The sequence below is a fragment of the Odontesthes bonariensis genome, chromosome 24 (assembly GCF_027942865.1).
Source record: "Odontesthes bonariensis isolate fOdoBon6 chromosome 24, fOdoBon6.hap1, whole genome shotgun sequence".
In the NCBI taxonomy this organism is placed as follows: domain Eukaryota; kingdom Metazoa; phylum Chordata; class Actinopteri; order Atheriniformes; family Atherinopsidae; genus Odontesthes; species Odontesthes bonariensis.
In genome coordinates this window covers 14,698,200-14,714,193 of record NC_134529.1, presented here as the reverse complement: position 1 = coordinate 14,714,193, position 15,994 = coordinate 14,698,200, and the positions used below count along the sequence as shown (strand labels likewise).

At 41.5% G+C, this 15,994-nt stretch overlaps 1 protein-coding gene across 3 annotated transcripts in view; it reads right to left on the bottom strand.

Moving 5' to 3' along the window:
- Positions 1–15,994, bottom strand: part of ppp1r13bb (protein phosphatase 1, regulatory subunit 13Bb) — a 29,376-nt gene that overhangs the window by 10,817 nt on the left and 2,565 nt on the right. For all 3 annotated transcript variants that reach the window (XM_075458501.1, XM_075458500.1, XM_075458502.1), the window contains exons 3-6: positions 8,858–9,005; positions 7,273–7,392; positions 5,906–5,976; positions 1,064–1,165 (exon numbers count right to left, since the gene is read on the bottom strand). In XM_075458501.1, coding sequence (XP_075314616.1) covers positions 1,064–1,165; positions 5,906–5,976; positions 7,273–7,392; positions 8,858–9,005 — 441 coding nt within the window. The remainder of the gene's footprint in view (positions 1–1,063; positions 1,166–5,905; positions 5,977–7,272; positions 7,393–8,857; positions 9,006–15,994) is intronic.

Sequence of the window (15,994 nt, the reverse complement as noted above, 5' to 3'; positions counted from 1 at the left end):
TGTACTGATTTAGCAAATATGTAGAATGAAGCATACAGACTTGGGATTAAAAAGGGAATGCTGAATCTGCAGTATGCCAAAAATAATCATCTGCTTACTTTAGCTTGCCTATTGTCTCCCACAATGCAAAGAGCTGAGTCTGTCACATCAACTGTGGAAATACTGCGATAAGGTCATTTCTCTCTGCTTCCATCAGGCCTTGGATTTATAAAGCCAAAACGCAGGGACCAACAGACTGAAGAACTCGTTTGTCCCTACCGTCATTGGGTTTTTAATTAAGTCACTTTTAAGTTCATTTTCTAAACGAAGTGCACTTTTCTTATAATTTACCGTCACTGGTAATCTTCATCATCCCCTCGGAGACAAAGAAGATTTTCTTGGACACGGTGAGAAAAAAAAGAAAAAAAGAAAAGAAAAGGGCAAACAAACCACCCAAAGAAGAGCGCCTGCCAGACGACTGACAGGAGCAACGTGAACATAAATGACAACTTTAAACAGGTTTATTTTTCTAAAGCCTTTCAAAAATGTTCTAAAATGTGAACTCGAACCTCACCTGCCAAACTTTGTCTGCGGGAACAGACAAAAAATTTGTGGAAAAAAGCTTTTTTTTTCCCCTGAGGTAAGAATAATAAGAATCTATGTTGTTTGTAAAAAATTGATAAGATATCACTTCATTTGTAAAAGTTTCAAAACTAATGGCGACACATGTACTCCCTGTGAGCATTACACCCCTAACCAGAGCTGACTTCCAAACATTGTTAATACGATACAGAAAAGCCACTTAAAATGGGCTCTACCAAAACTGCAGATAAGAACATTAAAGGTTTAAAGCAATGTCAAATTTACTGACATCCATTTTAAAGTAAAAAGAAAATCTAATTTCATAACATAAAATGGAAAAGAAGGAAGAGATTCCAACTTGTAGAGAGCCTAACCAAGAACAGTCATGAATATATCAAACATTAATGCAGGAAGCTCCTTTGTTAATAAAACAGCACATATCTTCATTAAAATATCATCATAACATTCAGAGAAGGGTTAGATAAAAGAATGAAGGCGCTACCTTTGCAACAAGCATCTGCTGCTGAGCCTCGATTTGTTGCTGCTGTCGTGTGGCCATCTCCTGCAGCTCTGACAGCGTGAGCTCCACACGCTGATTCCCCACCTACACCAACACACACCAACACACACACACACACACACACACACACACACTGGTCAAGAGAGTTATATCTGAAAAGAGTGATCTTAATGTTGACACCCACTGAGATGCTGAAACGCAGAAGAGGGATGAGGACTTCCAAACAGTCAAAAGTGTGGTTGTTGGTGCTGGGTCATCCCGACTTCATTCAAACGCCAATGATGGGGGAAAAAAAAACTCAAACAAACTTCCTACTATGAACAGTAGGTTTAAAAATTAGGGCTTATCTTGCTTGTACTAAAAGCTATTTGATTCTGAAAAGGCCGTGACCTGGCACTTTGTTTCCTCCTACAACAGCTTTAAGTAGGATGACGCACTTTAGAACATACGCCACTTTTCCTCCAACCTCAACATCAACATTTATCGGCTTTGAGCAAAAGCTACGCAAGTTGAAAAGCTGCCTCTGAACACCGAGTCATTGTCCCGCATTTTTGTGTTCTTCTTCGTGCCAACGCACAACTCTGTCACGATACGCAAGCACGTCAAAGACCAATCTGGAGGTCATTAAGAGCAAAATAATACATCCGGCATCTAAAGTTATATAAGTGGAGAACATTATATAAGGATAAAAGTGCCAAAACAAAAAAAACCCACAAAGAAACTAGTTGCGCCAAAAGCCAGTCGCAGAAATTTTATTTCAAAAGACGTCTGATTTCAGTAGCTTCTGGATCAAAAAGTAGGAGACATTACATCTGATGAAGACTCAGTGAGCAAGACATCTCAGCCTATGAGTGCAATGTGCCATTTGGTGGCTTCATATCATATCACATGGGGAAGAGAACACCAAACTGGGACAGCAAAGCTTCCTCCAGACTAAGGTTGCTGCATTATTCAAATGCACAGAATCACCAGAGGGCAAATTTTAATCCACCAAAATGAAACATGAACCCTGTTGGAGGTTCAGCTTCATCAGATATAACTACACAAACTTCTGCTCTCCCACGTTCTCCAGAAGACCGTAAAGGTTTTGTTACCGAAGACTGAAGATCACCATTAGCAGCGTACAGCATTATTTTGATGATGGGATGGACAGAAAGTACATAAAAACTGCCAGTGCAGGCTTAACGCATAGAGAGACAGGCTGCCATGCAAGCGCACGCCCGCACCCAGTCGCAATAAAACTAACCCAACATGCATGTTTTAAACTGCAGGGCAAGCAGATGCATCCATAGGACACTCACACAGGCACAAACTCAACACTGACACGCTCTATTTGACAATCAGGTTGCAATCCAGTGACATCTTGCCGTCAAGAGACAGTTTTAATCGCTCTGTCAACTCGCAGCTCATTCCTTCTACATCTCAACAGGTTAGGTGCTTTTAGTCTTGTTTGTAGTTCCAGCTACTGAAGGAAGTCACAAAAAAATCTGCTTTTGTATGTATTTATCTTTGTCTTTTTTTTAATCCTACCCCAGATTAGGAGCTTTCAGAAAGAGAAACAACTGTGGTGAAACTGAACAGTGATTATTCCAGATACAATTTTTGGGACTAGTTGAACAAATGTGCAGTTTTTGAATGATCAAACAAACAAACAACTGACCAACTCACTTCCATTCAGCTGTACCAGCGTAATAGGTGAAAATACAGTCCTCATTAAGGTCCCTCCTTCCAAACTGCAGCACCCACATGAGGTTTTAGAGCTTGCAGAGAAACGGACATCTCTAATGCTTTCAGTTCGACTTTTTCCTTTAAAAATCAGACCTCCCAATGTCTTGTACACTGGCACCTTCCGATAAAAACAACTTTCACGCTCCTCTAAACTACAAGCATTACTGAAATGTTCTCAGAAAAGATACTCAGAGGCAGGAGATGATGCCAGAAAAGTCAGAGTGGGTTATTACTGGTTCAGAAAGAGCCTTCTTTACTGGTGACGAGATTTAGAAGAGGCTTACAAAGTGTAAGTGTATGCATTACAGTTTTAGATAATCCCAAACAAGCGATAAACAAGCAAGGGCAAAACTACTATGCACTGCACCAACTTGATTAGTGGAGGCAGATATTACTCTGACTCACCTCAACTGAATGAAACGCTTCATTTACAGTCTTTGCAGTCCCGCCCACGAGACTCAAGGCATTCACGTAAGAATGTCTAGAAAGAATCTGAAGGGGGAGGTGAGGTGAATCAACCGCAGCCGAGATGAGGAGAGAGGAGGAAGCTACTGGCACACACATACACACACACACACACACACACACACACACACACACACAGAGGGACGCTCAAATGCACTTTAAGCTACACTGCATCAGTGACAATACACCCGAGGGAGAAACAGACGCACACGCCTGCATGTAGGGGGTGGGGGCACCTGAATGAGCACACGAGGGAGGGAGACTCAGCTTCCATTTGCCCACTGATGAGTGTTGTCCTTCTGTGGGATCATACAACCATCTAAGAAGTGTATTGATGTGCAACGGATTATATCTGAAATGGTAATTGTGTCCAAATTATTACCAAGATCCAACCGTGGATAACATGATCTACTCTTCAACAACATTTTGAGACACAAACATTTTCCAACACCTGAAAGGTTTTTGTGATCACACGATAGCCCTTTGATAGTCGATCATTCTTGTCACTCAGTGGGTCTACATGATGAGCTTAATTCGATTATAGCTATAATTGGGTTATGCGCCTTATTTGCTAATAGAACCACTTCCGGTTGACCTCTTCACCACCACCAACAAACTCGAGATTTGAGAAAATGGCGAATGAAGAGCAAGATGAAGCTACGTCCCTCTACATTTTGTTTGTGGTGAGCTGCTTATTGCACAGACGCGATGCACAAAGGCGCATTCTCCATCACGTTGTTTGTTTCTTTCCGACGGAGGCAACAACAACAATAATATCGTCTCCTTTAACTTCCGGGTCACAACCCCGGGACAAAATCTTGAGCATGCGTAGAACTCAAAAGTCCAATTCACCACATGCTTTCCCGTCTACAAGCACGTTTAGTGTGACTTTCAACCGAGTTCTCTCGGGGCCTTAATCCAACTGTGAGTAACCCGATCCGGTCCAATTTTTAGTCAAACTAAGGTGAATACATGAACTTAATAACTCAGTCTTATTGTAATTTAGCCATTAATCCGATTCTTTACAGTGCCACGTAACCCCACTGACTTGATTCCTGGAATCTCTTCTTCTATTGTTGGGGCAAAAAAACAACAAAAAAAAAAAAGCATTGTCAACACGACAGAATGAATAATCCAGCCTCAAAATTAACCTTTTTTTGAGTTGTCAATACATCTACGAACACAGAAACCGATCTATGAAATTCAAACGCATACAATCGATGCAGTACTCTATTGAGGCCCCCCGTCTGCTGTTAAGAAGCAGCATCCCCTCAGTGGATATATTCAGTTCTGCTTGGTGTAGAGACGGCCTCTGTGGCTTGAGGAAGAGCCAAAGGAAGGATCCTCTCACGGACCATCATATCATTTAACAGGCCTCGGCGATTCAAGGATAGTCCACCTTCTCATCCTGAAATACTCTTGGGTTGCTTTAACTGCATATCAATAATCTTTGGCCAGCTAAGTGATGAAATGCCGTCCAGTGATTTTCAATGCACGGGTCTAAATCTGAGCACACAGACTGCCCCTTTAAATTCACCCTGGCACTTCTGCCAGTAGCGAAATCCTCCGTAAATCCTAATGCGGCAAATTAATCCCGAAGCCCTGGCCTTCACTGATGTAGTGGTGCTTCGGGTCATGAGCCGTCCCTTCCGATCATTTTGACATTTTGATTCCGTTTCATCAGTCCATCAAACTTCATTTCACACCTCTGTGCTTTTTTAATATCATACAACCTTCCCGTCTGTTTTTCCAGGCACACCATTTCTTTGCATTTTGAGGAAATCAACTGAACCCTTGGTTATCGAGTCTGTGTGAGTGGGCGCCCCGCGGATGAAGGCCGTAAATATATATATATATATATATATATATATCTCTCGCATACATTTCTCAAATAAAGCAAAGTCTTGTTTTTAATCCATTAATTCATTTCTAACTGAATGCACCTGAACAATGCAAAGCTCAACCCAAACAAAGCTGAAAGTTTCAGATTTAGGATAATAAAAAGGAATGGCTCCTGGCTGCTCTTGTACCACAGCGCCATGATTATTTTTTCCTCTTTTTTTTTTCTTTCTTCTTCAAACAAAAACTACGCTCACGCCATCCTCCGCTGAGCCGTGTTTCTTCTCTTAACCCCTTAAGGTTCAATTAGTAACAATTCCTTGACCACAACACTTTGGTAGTGCAAAAACTGGGACACTTTGTCTGACAGAGAAAGAACGCTGCGCCAGAGGCGGCTCTTATCAGGAGTCATTCACATCTTCTAGTGGACGGTTCCTAAAGCGAAAGAGCTGAACATGGAAACAACGGGTACACCAAACAGGAAACACCAGGGTCATATGCCCACTGATGCAGCCACTTTCACTAACAGAGACTGAAGTTATCGTTGTGCATACAGGCACATAAAAATGGTTCATACGGCAAGACTGAAATTGTAATGTCTGGATTAAATTGGTTCAGGCTGACAGCAGGTGTTATCAATGCGGAGCTTCCTCTTGGAAAGTTGGTCTAGTTTTTTCATGCCTCTTGCTTACGAGTGAAAGATAACCTCAACAGTGTGGGTGGGTCCTCCATAATGACGGCATACTTATAAGGACATCGGTGTATAACAAAATGAAGACAATTATTTCTCACCCCATTCTCATTGTGCTTCTCTCCAGTATTTCCACCTCTGTGACTTGTTTGATCCTGAGTTGGTTGACTCCCTGCCGAAAGAAGAAGACTAGCCATTAGAAACCCAGGACAGAAAAAAAAAAACACAACATGGTCAAAAACAAGCACGCTCTGGAATATACTGAGAATCATGACAGGGCTGTACGTGTCAGAGGGACTTAGGATTTTAATAAAGAACGATGTCTATGAAAATATGCGAGCAAATATATAAATGTTCGCAAGCGTTTGTTTTGTTTTCACACTTAAAAAAGAGTCTCCATGTGGTTGAATCTACATTTCTCAAATAAATTCCAGTGCATAAACAACTTCAGTTAGACACAGAAATGAGAGGCCAGGCTTTTATCTGCGAGACCCGTCACCAGTTAACCTGGAGTGCAGTTCTTATTAGGGATGCACTGAGATATATTCAGAATAGGATAACACCAACTGATGGCAGAGACCGATATTGATCTGGCACGTCCTGGTTGTGCTGCATCGACTTTGCCCAGAAACTGACGGAATTGATTTGCATTTAATGTTGTTGGTCCAGACGTCACTGATTTAGTAATGGTTTAACAAGCTAAAAAGTCCTCTGAAACAGTGTTTTTTCTTCTTCTTCAATGGATCTCCACATGTGAAAGATTTATAATCAAAAACTTTTTAAAATACATTTGTATGAATCCATTTGTGTTCATTTAAAGAGGGTGTGGCAGCAGTGTGAAAAAAAAAAGAAAAAAAAAAGGACGACCTATTTATTGTAACAAAGTAAATTTCATGGTTTCCCTGGCAATAAAAGGGAAAATAAATCACCAGCACAGCTAGTGGCCAAATTACTGCACCCCTACTTCTTATATGTGGAACTTAAAATCAGTGATTGTGATGTAGTTATCTTGTACGGAGCAGGCTTTCTTTATTCATTTAGGAGGCATGCTTGACCTGCCCTTTTTATCTGGCTTTGCTCCAATCAGATGCAACTGCAAAAGTTTTATGTCAATAGAGTGAGAGTCTAAACGTCTTTCAAATGACCCCTGTTAAGCATCGATTAAACTTCTTTTCCTCCCATTCTGCAACTGATTTTAAATACGTAACAGCAAAGGATTAGAGATTAAAACTGTTTACAGTTAGAAACTGGCTCAATGGGGGGGGAAAAAAGCAAAGACCACATACCATTTGTGGTGTTGAGATACATCTTAACCCTATTGAAGAAAACTTTGATGCAGTGAACGCAAGAAAGCAATGTATCCACCACCAAGAGGCCTTCTGACATCTACTGAATCTACCTTCAACTATTCAAGCCTGTGCATCAGGAGACAACACAGAGCAGAGAAAGCGCTCTGCACACTACGCACCTTGATCGCTGCTCTCAGTTGGCGAATCTTCATGCCTGAGGAAGAACTTGACTTCTTGTTTCCGAGGTCCCCACTTCTGCAGATGTTCATACATCATGTGCTCAAAGGGGATCGCTCGCTCTGAACAGCAGAAAAGTTTAGGAAAGAAGAAACGGGGTGATCAGATGTGATCTTATGATCTTTGTGACATTTAAAAGCCTAGTTGCAGAGTGAAGCTTGCCAACTGCCAAGTTCAATTCATACAAATAGTTAAAGGGTAAAGATGGCATTTGGGCTTTTATAAGGGTTTTGTGTTAGCTTTCAGTCCGAATGCTATGCCAAGCCTCATCTTTCCTGACTTGAAATGAGAAAAAGCATCAATCCATCCATCTTCTTATCTGACATTGGGTTGTGGAAGCAACAGCTCCAGGGGAGAAACTCAGACGTTGCTCTCACCAGAAACACTCTTCAGCTCTAAATGGCGGATGCTGAGCTGTTTCCAGGCCAGAGGGGATATACGATCCCTACAGCGAGTTCTGGGTCTGCCCCAGGATCTCTTCCCAGTTGGATGTGCTCAGCACACTTCCAAAGGGAGGCGATAAAGGGGACAAATCCTGAGATACTCCTCCACTGAAGGGAGAACTCCACCCTTTTCTGGTTGAGAACCATGGGCTCAGACTTGGAGGGGCGGACTTTAATCCAGCCTGGGAACTGCCTCGTGAATGCTGAAGGTCACAACTCGAGGAGGCAGATGGAACCACATCAACCGCAAAGAGCAGAGATGCAACAGTTCACATTTTTAGGCTGTTTCTGAGCACAATGCAGCACGCCACACATCTGTATGGCTGCTGTTGTGCGAACAAGACACGACCCGTCAGGAAGAGTCTGCTGAAATGAACGGATAACCGTAAGAGCTTAACATTTTTTAGCATTTTAGGATTATAGCCCAGGGTATTCAAAGAGAATACAATTCAATCAAAAGAGATGGAGACAAATATTGATGTTTAACAAGGTTTCGGGCGTCAGGCAGTTGCATTATCAGGCACCGGCCTTACATGATTGCATAACTTGGCTAATAAAGCCCGGGGATGGATGTTGTTGAACAGGAGGAGTGGGGCCCTCAGCAAAAAAACGCTGAGAACACATGTCAGCAAAGCGATGTGATGGGTTCAAATCATTTAGACCCAGTTGAATCCGTTATGACAGTGCTGTGGTCTGTACCGGAACGTAACCCCATTCTGACCTATGCATTCGTACTTGATGTAAATGATCGCACTAGCATCACACCTTCCTCCTCTTTATAATGCTCTGTTCATTATACTCAACAAATTAATGCCTCATAAATAAAATGTGTGTTTTTAAGATTAATAAAGACAGCCAAAGGCTTTACAAAATTAAATTACTATGCAAAAAAAAAAAAAGAAAAAAAAAAGAAGAGGCATCAGGCTCAGCATCTAATGGGACCTCAGATCATGTAATCGTCATCTTCCTCTGTAACTGGATGCTGCGCTACACGAGAAAAGAAGCCGTTCGGAATAACTGTGTGCACATGAGCAGGTAAACAGGCTCCATAACAAGCGAAGCATAGCTTCCCATCAGATCTTACCGTTGCCTCTCCAGACCTCAGCCAGATGGCAGCCGCTCTCGCCGGGCTCTTTGCAGAACTCGACCACATCACGACACGTCGTCTCAGGTGTGATGGGCACCTCGGTCACAGCCTGTTCCCCGTCACTGAGGTACACCGTCAATATCATCTGTGTGAGGAACAAAACTCTAAGTAGGAGAACTAATAACAAAACGACACAACATTAGAATAAATATAGAACAGGGAGTAAAATACGTCATTCTGTGATATTGCTGTTTAAGGATGAAGTTTAATCCAATCCAGTGGAGTACAAAGCTCACTGTGCAGACGCTTTTACTCTCGACCCGATTTAGTTCAGACTAAAAAAGGTAAAAAAAAAACAAAAAAAACACAGCAACGCGTGCCCTCATCTGCGTCTGCTTCACTTATATAAGAATAAAAGTCATGAAAGCAGATATATAATTGACTTCTTTTCAAATTCTCAACAAGTAACAGTTTGAATTACTCAGTGGATGTCTCTAGTAACTCCAAATTTGATATAAACAATATCCCAAACATAACTTCCTGAATAGTGATAACAGGTCAAGTTAAAGTATGAAATAAACAGACAAGTTATCTTCTAGATAAAACCTGCGAGTGTCTGAACTGCTCTTTCTACCCTACATTTAAAGGACTGGACAATATCCTAAGATTGAAGGGTTACTGAGCACAATGTCTGCAAATGTAATGCTTATGAGTTTAATTTTCTAATCACAAAGCAAGATTTGGGAAAAAAAAAAAAAAAAGAGAGAACGAGGCGACGTATTCAAAGCTTCAATTCCCACAGAGTGTATCTGCATCATGTGGTCACCCCACAGGTACCGACCTTCATGTTTCACTGCTTTTCAAAACTGACACACACTTATGAATAGAAATCGTTTATAGATCAAACAAAAGAAAACACGTTTAATCAAGTGATGCCCACACACAGAGAGCACATAAACCTAAAATGAGGAGAGCTTAAAGTCAGGCAATGAATAAATGAACATGAATAAATAAATCACCAAAGACAGATGTTCCAAGCTTCCATGTCATATCTAAGGAGATTCAGTCCCTGCTAAGTAACGAGTTGTTGATTTCAATACATCTGTGGGGCTTAGAGAAATAGACCTTATTTGAATTTAGCTTGTAAAACATTAGCAATTAAAAATAATTAAAAATAAATAACCACACACCTTCCGTCCTAGTTAATCCTGTATTTTACAATTCTAACAAAAATTATCCCAACCTGAGCAACATTTTTCAAAGCTCCCCCTTTGCCCAACTGCAACTCTTGAAGTCTGATGAAATTGTTACTTTCCAGTTTACGTGTAATCTTGCAGACAAATGGACAAAGAAACAGCAATGCTGACACACCTGCACCCCCGCTTTCAGTTCCACAGAGAAATAATGTTCTTTGTTAAAGGATCTGAATATTAAACTTTAAACCAGAGATGTCTTCGTCAAGATATTTTTTAACCAATGAGAAATTGTTCATACGTTTTAGCTTGTGGGAGGTGAAAACAAACCAGAAAACTAAGAGTGGAGGTCATTTTATTGCAATATGTTTTTCCCTCTGCAGGGCAGAGTTTCCTGGGGCACGGAGCACTCTGTGGAGGCTGGTCAGTGGGAAAAAACATTAGCTGCATTTGAAAAGTGTCTCAATTTGAGTTCAGGTAAGATTTGCATCTAAAAACCCCGAATTCAATCAAATCCGTTTCATTGGTCATGACATATTTTAGGATTTTGACTCATCCTGCATTATGTGGGTTATAGTCATCTTTTATACAAGGAAACGTGTTCTCAGGTTTTAAAAAAAAAACAGGAGAGGTGGTGTGAAACAGTGAACAGAATGTGTTCACGCCGGGTTTTGCTGACCAATCAGAGCAAACTGGGCACTGGAAAATGAAATATGCATATCTCTGCCAGCCAATTCACTGGAACTAACCTGTTAGACCTGTGTAGTTTCACTACAAAGTGTCAACAGAGAAGGCTCGAGTTAAATAAAAACACAGAAGAAGAATGTAGAGGGGGGGTGGGGTGATAAAGACCAACAAGTTCCTAAGGCTATGTACACACGTAGCCGGGTATTTTTAAAACCGAATGTTCCCCCCCCCTCCGTTTATAAAATAATCTGTATCCACATTACCTCGTTTTCGAAAAAACACCTTCCACACATAACCGAACATCTGCGTTTTCACCTGTCTTGACAACCCAAATGCATTTGCTGTTTAGCGCAATCTGCCCTTGTCAGCTAAATAATAAAGTGTGCACGCAACTTTTTTGAGCACACTGACAGGTGATTGCATGACAGTGGACTGCCCCTCGAAATGAGGACGTAATAATTCCGACAGCGAGAGGACTGAGGACCGGGACATGCGAAATTGTCACGCCATTCCTCTGGGAGTACGACTTGGGCGTGTAAAATCAAGGCAGTAAACAGCGCCTGCACAATAATAACCACTACAATTCTCAAGGCATCCATGCTTCTTCAGTAAACAAAGGTCGCACTTTAGACTTTAGAGCAGATTTGTTGTTGTTTTGGCGCATATTGTGACGTTCGAAAACGCAAAACTCCGGTTATCTCTGTCTACACGCAGCTGCATAAACGGAGTTTTCAAAAATCTTCACTTTGCCCGGCGTTTTTAAAAACATTCGTTTACGATGCGTTTTTATGCGTTTTCATGTGGATGACAGGTCCAAACGTAGAAAAATATATTCGTTTTAGCAGATACCCGGCTACGTGTGGATGGGGCCATCAAACAACTCTTACACACCCACATACCAGAGTGAAGAGCTCATTAACCTTACAGGAACATGTTGCCTTCAAGACTTTGCCTGATTAAAAAGGAAAAACAAAACAAAACACAAAATAAAATGTAAAAGCTAAATGATTAACAATGCACACATCCAAACTAGTGAGGTGCATCATTTTGCATACAGCTGCAAGCTGCATTTTCAGAGCAGCAGTTACTGCCAGCGCACATCACTGTCATATATATAATTAAGCTTTAGTCACTCAGCTACCTATAGACTGCGACTCCGGGAGAAAGTGACTCAAGCTCTGGAGCGATGCAACCCTGCCATTCACTGACATTTTCAGCAGCAGCCTAAATGAAACAATGAGATCACTTGCACTTGGGAGCCTGTGTTGCTTTGTTCTTGACTATAAGCCCAAATAACTCGGGAGGCTGAGGATTTTAAAACAATGGTGCCAAGGAAAATGCAGACACCTCAACTTGCTTTCCCTTCACAGATCTGACCCATTTCCCTGCAAGCTCTCACACTGCTTCTTACAATGTCAATAAGAACTAAGGGATACATTTATTTTGTCACAATTTGTAAAATGCCTTACTGCAAGTAAAAGAGTTAAAATTTTAAAATTTGACAAAAGGCTTGACACTAGTTATGTCTTTACTGGTGTGTTGTTGCGTTGCCGATAACCACAGGACACTGGGCGGCTAACAGCAGCATAATAAAGTGCAAAGACATACAGGAAAAAAAATTAAGTAAACACAAAGCAACCCAATGAGACCGCCAAATAGAATACAGACACGCTTGATGCCTTTGGTTGTACGCGTAGAAACATTGTGCTTTCATATTTACACATATGCTTCACTCAAGTCTTAGACATTCACCTTTTACTGAAATTATAATATTAGAACACCACATCTGCATGGAGATAGCATCAGCGAGCGCACATCACAACAAACCTTAATCAAATTACACAACCAACTAACCAATCCGGCAACACGGGTGCAAATTTGGGCTCATTGTAAACCACCCCCCCAAAAAAGGAAGACACTACAGTATATACTGAACACCACCCTTACAGAGTGACAAAATATGAAGTGATGTGAATATGCATCAAGATAATGAGAGCGTAGACAACAGAATCTCCTGTGATCTTTATCAGAAACCACCGGAGAAATACCAACCGCCCTCACTAAGTTGCGTCTGCCCATGCTCTTGCTTCGCCTGACCGCTCTCCGTTTCCTCTTCATCTCCTTCTTTGGTGGCCGGTGATGCTCCTTTGCCCACATTGGGCTCTCCTTGGAGAGGCTAACAAGGCCACGTAGCACTATAGTCACAAACCTCTTCATCGTAGCGAGGCTGCTTTTGCAGTCACGAGACTTAATTGTCATGCCATCCCGAGCAGATCTCTAAACCCGACAGTGGTGTGATCATTAGAAAAGTGCTGCAGAGGAGACTTGGGAGGAAAAAAAAAAAAAAAAGCTGGATGTGCAGTTCAGGGAGGGAGGGGGGAGAGGGAGAAAGAGAGAGAGAGAGCTAGTGTAAAAAACATCAAGAGTCACCAGGAGGTGATGTGGGCGTTGGAGAGTAACGACAAGTGCCTCTATCGGAAAAGTGCGCCTGGGATGTGCTGGTGGCTCGTTGCTAATGAGAACAGTCTGGGCACAGCTGTAACCGGCAGGCGGGTCAAGGTACTATCACGCACAGGCAAGAAGGGGATCAGTTTTACACTGTTTCTGTCTTAACCCCTTCTGACCGCAGGCTGATTTTAAAATAATGTGTTCTAAAACCTAAACAGTGTTTGACAACAGCCTCCAAAAAAACTCGAGACTTCTCGCTATTCACTACAACCTCTTTTTCAGCCTCTGGCAAAATCTCAAATTTGCAATTTAAAACATTTGAGAGGTTAAACCCTCAGCCTTTATTGTTAATTATTGATTTCAAGAGGTAAAACACTGAGAGATACGGAGATGTTGTGACAGTAAATCTTGGCTGACTTGTTCCCAGTCAGGAGGAATCAAACAGGTCCACGAGGACTTCAACGATTACACACGTTTCCTAACTGCTCTAGGAATAAAATAAAATCATTTTTCATATTGTTCTGTGGCCACATCTTAATAATGCATGACCACCTATAGTATCTGTCTTGCAGTAAACTGAGCAAGCTCCGTACCAAAGACCTATTTCCACACATAAAGCATTGATATATTTGATTTAATTTCATATTCATCTCGGGATGAAACGGAACTACCGGTAAATCCTGAAATCGGTCAGAGTAGTTAAAAAAAAAAGGTATCAGTTATCCGCTCTCATAAATAGCATACATTATCAAGTGTTCTTCTTGTTTTGCCTGTCATTTCACTAGGGCGATAACCTGCCGGGTACATGCAGCCAAACCCTAATCCTATAGCATGTGAAGATGATAGTGTAAAAAGACAAGAAAAACTGTTAAAATATGTATCAACTAGAAATGCACTCAGAGAGTGCAGACCTCCGCCAACCGCCAACCTACGGATAGCGAGCCATGTATGGACATACGTTCCTGATGTGGGCTACTTGTTCTTTGGCGCTGTCAGCAGAAGAGGCATTCCCTTCTCCCTATTCATTATTGAACAGCAGTGTTCGCCGTTATTAATTATTATTGTTATTATTAATATTATTATTATTATAATGTTTTGTGGGGAAGCAGTGTTCTGTCAGGAAGCAGTGTTCGCCGTTATTATGACGATATATGCAGTTATGCACACTGGCTTCCCGTTGCAATCTTTTGTTGTGCTAATTACAGCAAATCCGCGCACTATGCATTCTGTCTGGCTTTGGCTCTGTTTGGCTGTGGCACCTTGAGGTCGCGCCACCTTGTGGCAGGTCGCAAGATTGCAGCACGAACAGACAAACGAACGAACATCCAGACATCCAGACAAACCAACAGACAAACTCGGGCGATCACATAACCTCCTTGGCGGAGGTAATTACCTGTAGAAATGTGAACAAAGTGGCTCTGCGAGCATATGTTGAGATCTCGTTGGTTTGAAACACAAACAAGAGGCAGATATCTTTATGCTATTTTTAACATCTACATATCTTATTAAGATGTGGCCATAAACAACATAAACATCCAACTCCCTCCCTTTAATGACCCATGGCCACGCAACTACATCCAACTCTCACACCTTAGTACGTCTTGGCCACATGATAAAGCTGCATATTGTCTGTTGATGTCAGACAGGCTTCTTAGTTCTGCTTCTAGCAAAAGAAAAGCATGCTCCAGTGATTTGAGGTCAGGTGGCTGATTGAATTTCTTAAAAAAAAAAACAAAAGCAAGGAAAAGACACAAATCACAATTGTTTAAAAAAAAAAACCAGGAGCAACGTCTGAAGAGGCTCTTTTTGTTCTTTTTCATCAGTCTGTTTCTTTGCATATAGAAGTCTGTGGGTTGCTGCGGCTGTTTTGTTTTGGGTCATTGTCAAGCTGTGCTGTGAAGCGTTGTCGGATCAGTTTTTAAGTTCCAGACTCGAATCCGAGCAGAAATTCAGAATTGATTCTGCTGCCTCCATCAGCCGTCACATCATCCACAAAGACCAGTGACCCATTTCCACTGGCAGCCGCACATGATCATCCCATAACATTGCCTCCATTATGAGGTCTCCTTATCACTCTGGTTCAAATTCAGTTGGTTTCATCTGTCCAAGAACTAGGCAGAGTTTTAAGAAGTTTCCTGTGTTGTCTAAACTAGTGATTCTGTTCTTGTATTACCAGTATTAGCAGTGGTTTGCATCTGTATTTATGTTCACGTTTTCTTCACTGGTGAACCTAAAGAAATAAAGCTAAAGGCCTACAATTCAATTACATCTCGAGTATTCATAGCAGCAAGCTGACAGATGTCCAAAATGTGAGAAACAAATCAGTAAAAGCCAAGAGTTGGCACAGTCGGCAAGCAAGACTCAAACACACACCGTAAATATTCCTAAATTCAAGAATACCATTCAGTGAAACATGACAAAATTACATTCTTGACAACTATGTAACTAATGTGGTGTAACACACCCATTTAGTGCTGCATAAATGTGATATTTATTGCCCATGTGGCACATTGTGAAGGTAAGAGGAGCTACTGTGGAGACTAAGAATGTGAAATAGACTGAAGCATCAGACCAACCAGTGTCTGAAACTGAAAAGCGGTCCCTGTAATCATTTCGTATTAAAAGATGAGCAAGAGAGAAACATGTAAGCATGTTTCCCTTTAACTGGACCTGAACGATGATGCATGATTACCGGCTGATTACAGACTGGTCTAGGAGCAGGAACGGGTTTGGTCGTCATCAAGCCGCAACTCCTTTGACATTTCACATAAAAATGTGAAATGTCACAGGGAAAAGTATTTGATTT